The 8,723-nt window shown below is 33.7% G+C and overlaps 1 protein-coding gene across 1 annotated transcript; it reads right to left on the bottom strand.

Annotated features, from left to right (window-relative positions):
• Window positions 1-1,009: 1,009 nt before the first annotated feature.
• LOC129004177 (zinc transporter ZIP9-like) lies at window positions 1,010-7,049 on the bottom strand. The gene is made up of 6 exons (XM_054432637.1): window positions 6,842-7,049; window positions 5,784-5,898; window positions 4,558-4,698; window positions 3,682-3,860; window positions 3,403-3,537; window positions 1,010-3,171 (listed from the first exon to the last, which is right to left on the bottom strand). The coding sequence occupies exons 1-6, from the start codon at window positions 6,935-6,937 to the stop codon at window positions 2,968-2,970; spliced, it is 870 nt and encodes a 289-aa protein (XP_054288612.1). The 5' UTR covers window positions 6,938-7,049; the 3' UTR covers window positions 1,010-2,967.
• Window positions 7,050-8,723: the final 1,674 nt, after the last annotated feature.

The following is an 8,723-nucleotide window of genomic DNA, read 5'->3' as shown; positions in this document are numbered from 1 at the left end:
TGGAAGAACATTTTTTTTACACCCCTGGAACTCAGGGGCACTTCTACATTGCTGAGGGCATCTATTCTATTAATTTGGCGATTCTTTGTTGGGCAGCTACGTGGGCATTTCGAAAACCAAATACTATATCTTTACAAACCTGTTAATCAATCATATCCCCAAATTTGAAAATTTTTTTTAAGGTTGTATTACATTTTAATGTGTTTGTTATTTAATTAAGTTAAAAATTCTATTTATTGTCTTTGAAACATCTTTTTTAAATTAAAAAATCCCCTTTTTGTTAGTTCTGTCTACTTATTTCCACCAGTGTTACCTCGACCAATTCTTGTACAAATGCATCACATAAGCGTGATATCCAAATATTTTAACAATTTAGAAGGAAAAATAAACGATGATTGGCTAAGATAAGTTTATAATCAATGTTTGTCATAAAAGAAAAAAAACAAGTATTTTAACATTTTAAGAGGGTAAAAACTCACAAAAGGCGAAGATAGGCTTTAAACAATATACATTTTATAAGTAAGAGCTGTTCCTGTGTAAAGCTCCGTATAGCGCTCAAGCCGCAACAAAGGCCTACGCCCTACTAGGCCTCAGAGCTGCAAATGGTACAATTATGTTTAGCAAGTTGTGAGCTGCCTTGTTACAGCTTTTGCAAAAACTAAGGAGCTACATGCATAAATGGGCCATATTTAAAAAACGCTCCTCGTACTTTTCAAGAAAAAAATCTTGGCAGTGAAATTATTTCGAAATAATTAAAGATTGTGTGTACCATTAAAAAATCAATTAGAGAAAACACAATCATTAAAGTGGTTTGATAGAGGGAAGAAATTACAGTACCTAATTAAGGCGTACTTTATTTTATTTCTCTCCAGAGAGGACCAGATCAAAGTTACTGGACCACGCAATGTTTACTATCACTAACTAAATTTCCTTTGACATTTTATTGTTAACCGGCAATTAAAGAAAAGTATGTTTACTTCTACAAGGACATAAAAAATAACTACCAGTATCTCAAATAATTTTTTATTCTCAACAAAAAAATTATTTTAAATAGAATTAAAGTATCACAATTGAGTAATAATAGTGTACATTTTAGTCCAGCGATAGATTTTCATGTTTACAAAATGTTATAGGTATTGTTTGAGTAAAGATTGCAAAATTATTTCAATTTATTACTCACTCACTTTTACTATGTTTATAACGAATGGGTAATAACATAATTGCAATTTTGAAAAAATAGTAGAATTTTGTGCATAACCAGACCAAATATACGATACATTTACACTATGAGGCCTTAATTATAAAACCCTTTTCACCATATTAATATCTAATATATACAAACAAAACAAACATATACGTTATAGGAATATTTAAAAAACATTACAAAACAGCAGTATAAATATCTTAAATAATAAGGCTATAATTGGGAAATATACATTTCCAAGTAAAAGAACAATCAATGTATTCTAAGCTTTTAGCTACAAAATAATTATGAAAAATACAAACTAAGCAAAAAGACATAAAAAATGTATATCAATTAATTTTTAAATATAAAATTTATCTTTCCAGGTTACAGCCTCAAGTACGGCTTTATTAAAATTACATGAGAAATGCGTAGAGATGGCAAAATTTGTCTTGCACATTGTGAATTAATTTGCTACTTAAATTTAATTTAATTAACATTGTTATTTCCATCTAATTTCCTAAAGCTATACTTCCCACTTTGCACTTTTTGCTTTAATTTTCTTAGGAACATCAGTTTTCATTATTAGTTACACCGGGAAAGCCGTAAAACTTATAGAACCATAATGAACCATATTTATAAACACATAGTTAATGGAAAAACATAAAATAATGTAAAAGTTCTCAAATTGAGTTTTACTGAACTAATTTTGAGCATCGGAGGCCAAGACCCCGGCTCTGAGGGGAGTGAGCTGGTCTAGACGTAGAACTAGAGCATAGAACTTTAATCCCTGAGGTCCTGGGTTCAAATCCCACCAATTGCTTACAAACGTTATCTTGGAGATAAAAGCTGCAACCTCTAGGCCTAGTCTGAAGTAATGTGAAAAACAATTTCGGCCTATAGCCTAGTAAAAAACAAAAACCTTTTTACCTTTCATAGATAATTGCTCGTTGACTCACAATGCTTTGATAATAATCAATCACAACTTCTTTTTCAAAGCTTTTTGACAAATCAAATTTTAAAACTTATAGTTATATCCATTACAATATCCTTAACAATATATCATACAGAAATACCTAACTTTGTACATATGCAACAATTACAACTGATAAACAAGTTTTGTGATGTATAAATATATTTTACATACACTAATCAAATTTAATAAAATATTTTCCTACTCAAGAATCTTTTGAATAGTGATTTTGAAGGCCCAGTATAAAAAGTTGTTCAAACTATATGAAAGATTAAGAACAAAAACTAATTGTAAACGAATCATACCAAGAGTCATCTACTCTTGATTACACTTGAGTTCTTATCACATCTGTTAGCACTTACAGTTGATTAAACCTAACAGAACTGTACAAACATTTGATGCCTTTCAGACTAGTTGATAGACGAATACTGACGTTGAAAAACAACTCAACAAAATCTTAAAACTCAAGCCTTCAAACAGCAAATCAATAGTAAAAAATAGTCGATCCCTTCACCACCACTGGAAGGGTGCTTGAAATAATGCCTTGATTTTCTATAGGTTTCTAATGAAGTAAGGTTAAAGCGGATTTTTGTTTACTTTATTAAATCACTTTAGTTATATCTGTTGTTCGTCCACCTTTTTATTGACTAAATAAAGACCAAAATGTTTTATTCCCATTAATTTATCTGTTTTTATAAGATTGTATATTTTTAAAACCTGGCAGTGTTTAAAACCGTAGTGTGAACTTGTCACTGCTAACACATTTCTTCACTGGCTCCTCCATTCACATTTCACAAAATTATCACAGCCGCTAATGGTGATGTCCTTGAGTTAGGATCACAGGAAGAATCGTTCCCACTATAAGAGCGAACAGCTGATTGGGTTTGAAGGTCCCGTCTACGCGTGACGTCAGCTCAGGTAGAACGTGAACAGTCGCGACATACAAGAACGTCCCAGCACTGAAGAGCATTGCAATGCCTGTCGCATTCACAGAGTGCAGCGTTTCCTTACCTTCCTGTAAAATTAAGGTAATGTAAGTTAGGATTAGGGTTTAACTCTTTTTTTTAAAGCATCATTTAACTGTAATGCTTGTATATTTGTAGCTTTTTTTAGCAAGCTGACAAATTATCCTGGTAAAATAATTCAAGAATAAAAATTTGCATTAAGTTATTTTACAATAAAATATGATAGAGGGGGAAAAATGTCCCCTTCACGAAGCTAAATCCAATTATTGATCCACACTTACCTGACCGATGCCAAAGTATGTGACGAGCGCTAGAAGTGGAGCCGCCAACGAGAAGACCAGCAAATGTCGACGGATCCGCTTGCGATCGATACCTTCGTGCATCAGGAAAGTGACCAGCCCGAAAGCAGCTGGTGCCTTGAAAAAGTGGTTATGTTTTTAAATTTCTCTAGTATATTAATGCCAGAGGTAATAAAACATGACCTCTAAACAGATTTAATAACAAATTAAAACATTTCAGTCATTAGCTGCAAACCTCAATTGTCTACAAAAACAGTCTACCTTGTGAAGCATGATGGCGATGAAGACGATCATCTCAACATCGGTCTGCGTAGTAGTAGCTGCTGCGCCGAGAGCTACACCGTCCACTGCTGCGTGCACCACCAGACCAACTGTTGCCGTCACACTAGCCCGGTGTCCGTGACCCAGCGGTCCTGCGCCACTACCACCCACCTCGACGTCTACAAAGATACACTTGTAATTTACTGGTCTAATGTGAATGAGGATTAACTTTACAGTTAAAAAAATAAACATAGATTTAAACAATCAGATGTTAGCAATTGAAATTCTAGATGAGAAATGAGTTGATATTCTATTGTATGATCAGATTAAATGAGAACAATAAAAAATAATAGAGCACAAGTTTTTTTACTCCTTTTCACCTAGTCTCTTCAAAGAATAATATCCATCAACATGAAGTCAAGTCTGTATTCATAGTACGATTGGCACATCATTCAAATTTTTTTAGAAGAATAAGAATCCTCTATTGTCATTAGACACGAGAAGTTGCAAAGCTAAAACTAAAAAATAACAGGAATCTTGGGGTCGTGAGTATTGTCACAGTTAAACTGTACCTATGTATCATAGAACAACTAAAACTTGACATATATCACAGTGGGCTTTAGCTACCTAAAGTTTTACGTGGGATTACGACCTACCAAATTTAGAGCTTTAAAGCTTGACAGCTCTGAAATTAGAAACAATTGCCCCCAAAAGTAAGACAAGTTTTCTACCCCTGCAAATTCCCAATTCCCGCTGAATGTTCAATATTAGAACAGTGTGCCAACTTCACTAGGGCCGCCTAATCCATATCAAATATCCACGCAAACAATAGTCATTACTAACTCAAACGCATAACACATAGTAAAGAATACTAACCTCTGGAGTAGGCAGAGGAACATTGGTCGATAAGTAGCATCAGTATGAACCCAGCCACCAGGGAGAGACCTATCAGAGTGTGTAGATCGGCAATCTCTGTAGCCTCGGACATAGTGACCCCTTCTCCTGGTGCTGTGTGGGCTGGGGAAATAACACATAGATAATTAGAGCGCTACGGAACATACAAAGTAGGCCTACTTTGTTTCACAGTGAATAATACAAACCATTTACTATCAACAGTTTCACATTAGTGACTATATCTGTCTATAACAAAACATTACACAAGCGAGAATAGAATTGACTACAATATTGTGGTTTTCAAGACTGTGTTCTTACAGAATATTGTTAACTTTTAAGACAATTTTGTAGTTAAGTGTGAACACATATTGTCACAACTATGTAGGGCCTAACCTAGATTAACGTTGTGTTTATTTCTTCATCCACTACTGTTTTACCGGTTTTGTCACAGTATTTGGAAGGGTAATAAAAGAAAATTGAGAAGTGTGACTAGCTTGATGGATTTATCATAGAAACGTCCCCCATTAGTTAGTCAATCTATCTTTTTTGGTACTGTGTTCTGCAGGCAAAATTTCCTTAACTTTAACCTCTGCTTTAAACCTCCAAATTCCATTCCACTCCTTGCACACATTTACTCAGTCCAAACACAATTCTTCATTCACGTCTTAACTGGCGATAGACTTTCAATAGAGGTTGACTAGCGAGATCACAGAAATATAATTTAAGTTTATGGTTTTTGTTTGGCAGGTGTGTAAATTTTGTTCACAATGTTCACAAATAGTAGACAAAACTAATTGTCCACAGGGGTGTGGACCAACTAGAATAGAAGTGGATTAAATAAGGAATACAGCATTGGTGTCATATTAAATTTAGCTATCTTGGATGCGACGGGAGTTGATAGAGACTATTATTATACTATAAACAAGACAACCCTCCCATTACCACATTGCAATATTGTCTGATTAAAATAAAATTAAATGAGAGTTTACAATTAGTTAAGGCCTAAATTATAAAGTTAGGTTAAGGTATTCAGCAACGGCTATGTCATTTATCACTAAATATTTTAAACATCACGATCATAAATCATTGATAAGATTAGTTGGAAATAAAGTTATTAGTTTCTATGGGTAAAACTTATATTTAACAAAGAATTATTCATTTTTAGTCATTAAGGCATCTTTTAAATACAAAACTATAACATTAATTACCATGTGTTGCTTGACCAGAAGTGAAAAGAGAACGAATGCCTTCTGGTATGATGACAGCCAAAGCGGTGCCAACAAGAAGGCCAGCTCCAAAAACAGAAATCAGGTGTAGCTTTGCCTGGGAGGAAAAACAAATTATGGTTACAACAAAATATTTTAGAGCAAAAGAAGCAGCTCGTAGGATCATGTTAGAAAGTAGAAGGGATGTTATGATTATCATAACCACGGGTCACACTTGGTTGGCATCAATGACGAATTAAAAGAAGCTGCTACTATCAGCTTAATGTGATTACAACATTTGCAGCTTGCACCACCAGTCGGCGAGTATTTGTCAGCGGCTTGCGAAGTCGGACATGCTGACAGTTGATAATTCAACTTTTGGTAGCAAGGTAGCGGCGACTAGAAATCACATGATCACTCACACTCGCTGGTGCTAGCCAGCAGCATAGTGTGACCACCTCTAGAAGCATGCCAGCGGCTACCAAAGCAGCACATGGTTTCTTGTGAACTTCTTTAGCCTAGGGTTCCCTTTCAAAAGGTAAAAAACGCCTTTGGCGTAGAAATCACACAAAAGAGACCGATACCTAAGTATGAAGACTTGCTAAATAGTGAAAGAGAAACTCCCAATCTAGAATAACTAACTTGTAGAAGGCTAACTATCTCTGTCTTTAAGCTGAGGCAGAAAGCAGGCAAAAAGCTTTAAATTAACTTAAGTTTAGAGAAAAATTGATTCTTGATGCTTTTTGCCCTCAAAATATTGATGATTTTGTGATGAAGCTATCAAGTGTGCATCGATGTTTGATATCGATGTTACGATCGGCGGTGAACATCTATGATTCTCATTCCCTATCGATATCGATGGTGATATATAGATGCTCATCCCTATTTACTGATTTAGGCCTAGGCCTACTTATGGTTCGCCAGTCTTTAAACTTATTGTTAAGAAATAAGGAAGAATCGTATCTGTAATTGATATTCATACACAAAATTAATTTGGATCTAGAATACTTAGTTTTTAATTTATATGTTAAAATTGAGATAAAATGTAAATATAACCTTACCTCAGAGAGAGTCATAACCAAAGGAATAGATCCTGCGAAATAGCTTCCAGCTAACATGACGAAAGCAAGTAATACCAAAAATGGTGTTTCATCCATGATGATAGAAAACTTAAAAAGGTATGCTTAAAGTAACTAAAATCTAGCTAATTAAACCAATAATACGTGTACATCATTAACAACAGACAACAGTGGTCGTGGACGCAGCCATTTTTACGCACCATCGCTCAACTTTTGACATTTCTAAACATAGAGTATCGTACGTCGAAAGTCATTTCTTTGGTATATGTATTAAATTTATATATATATACATTTGTACATTTTACAAAATAGCTTTTGTATATCATAAATGAAATAAAATGAAAATACCATAAGACCAATTAACGCTATCTGGATTGATAATATCGATGGTTAGAAACACACGTATGATATGTCCATTTTACCAAACTTTCGAGAAACGCAAAAAGAAGTTTTGTTTCTAACATTATTTTAAAATCCTTAATTGTACTTAATATACTAGGGTAAAATATGAATGCCTATTTAATATATTTTATGTTTTAAGTAGTTGTTTACCGTTATTTAGTCTACTTTGAGAGAAATTAAATTATATTTTGGAAGAAGTCGGACATGTAACTCTTGTGCACTAAGCAAAACCTGGAACCACGGACATAAAACATCTGTGCATAACACAAAGTGTCTAAAAAGAGATTGTTTAAAATTAATAGTTAGGATAACTCCTGTTCTTTTTTGAACGTAAACAAGACTTCTATTTTACCATATGACACTTTCAATTACTAATCATTAATAGCAAGTACCCTGTTAGTAAAAATAAAACATGTGACTAAAACAGTAGAAAAAAAACGTAATATTAAATCTATAACAGAGATTAAAGGGCTGGTTTGCCAGTTTTACACAATTCATTGCAGAATAATTATGACATTTATTTTAGCATGAAAGTTAAAAAATAATTTTGAATTTATATTTTATAACCAATCAATCAGTAATCAATTAATTTACTGATTAATTTACAATCAATTTAATTTATTTTAATCAATTAATTGTCAAACTTCAGCCATTTCAATTTCAACCAATTAACTGTTTTTCTTTTGATATTGATTGTCCTATTTTGGATGGCAAGTTTGCCTAGGCTTGTTAGATCATAAATGTCATTACAGTATATTTTCGAATTTTAACATTGTAAGGTTTGGGTTTTTTCCTAGACATCTCAAGAAGTACACCCCATTCCTCAGTCGTGTAAATCTTTTTGTGTTTACGTGCTCTCTCAATTGTAGAGTGCATGGAATCTGCTTCAAAGTACGTGTGGCCAGGTTCCATGTACTTCATATCTACATTTTCTTTCAATGTTTGTCTTATTTACAATATACAACATTGCAGAGCCTATGAACTGATTTCTGTTTTGCCCTCCACATGTGTCAGAATAGGTTGTAACATGTTTGAAATGAGTAGGTAGGGTTTTCATGTATATTATAAGGCCTGTACGGATTTAACTTGAACCATTCATTCCATTCCTCTTGTCCCATACATGACAGAATCCATCTGAATTAGAATCTAAAATTGTGAAATTGTAAACAGAAAGTTTCCGTTTATAGTAAATTTTACAGTCCCCAGCAAATGGTACCATAAACACAGCTTGTAAATCAAAAGTAGCTGTTACTTGATCTTTTTCTTTAGAGTTCATGTCTTTCTTCTTCATGTCCATTGCTTCTGTTTTTCGCCTTGCATGTGTTTCGTAGTTCTCACCAAATTTAGTTTTATCTTCAGCAGCCCGATACTGAAGCACAATACTGGTTACATTTGGAACATTGATCTTTTTTAGGGACAAATGTTGTCAGGGGAGGATCATAGGATTTGAAAACTGAATGAA

The sequence above is a fragment of the Macrosteles quadrilineatus genome, unplaced genomic scaffold (assembly GCF_028750875.1).
Source record: "Macrosteles quadrilineatus isolate MER2022 unplaced genomic scaffold, UCM_ALF_1.0 Scaffold_9__3_contigs__length_116548681, whole genome shotgun sequence".
Classification (NCBI taxonomy): domain Eukaryota; kingdom Metazoa; phylum Arthropoda; class Insecta; order Hemiptera; family Cicadellidae; genus Macrosteles; species Macrosteles quadrilineatus.
The sequence above is the reverse complement of the archived record's forward strand: the minus strand, read 5'-3'. Positions and strand labels throughout refer to the sequence as shown.

Bases quoted from the DNA above. Each gene is read 5' to 3' on its own strand.
- LOC129004177 (XM_054432637.1), bottom strand. From the start codon at position 6,937: ATGGATGAAACACCATTTTTGGTATTACTTGCTTTCGTCATGTTAGCT. The intron at 3,538-3,681 runs GTAGACTGTTTT...CACTTTTTCAAG, and splicing joins TCGCCATCATGCTTCACAAG to GCACCAGCTGCTTTCGGGCT. The intron at 3,172-3,402 runs GTAAGTGTGGAT...TTAATTTTACAG, and splicing joins CATACTTTGGCATCGGTCAG to GAAGGTAAGGAAACGCTGCA.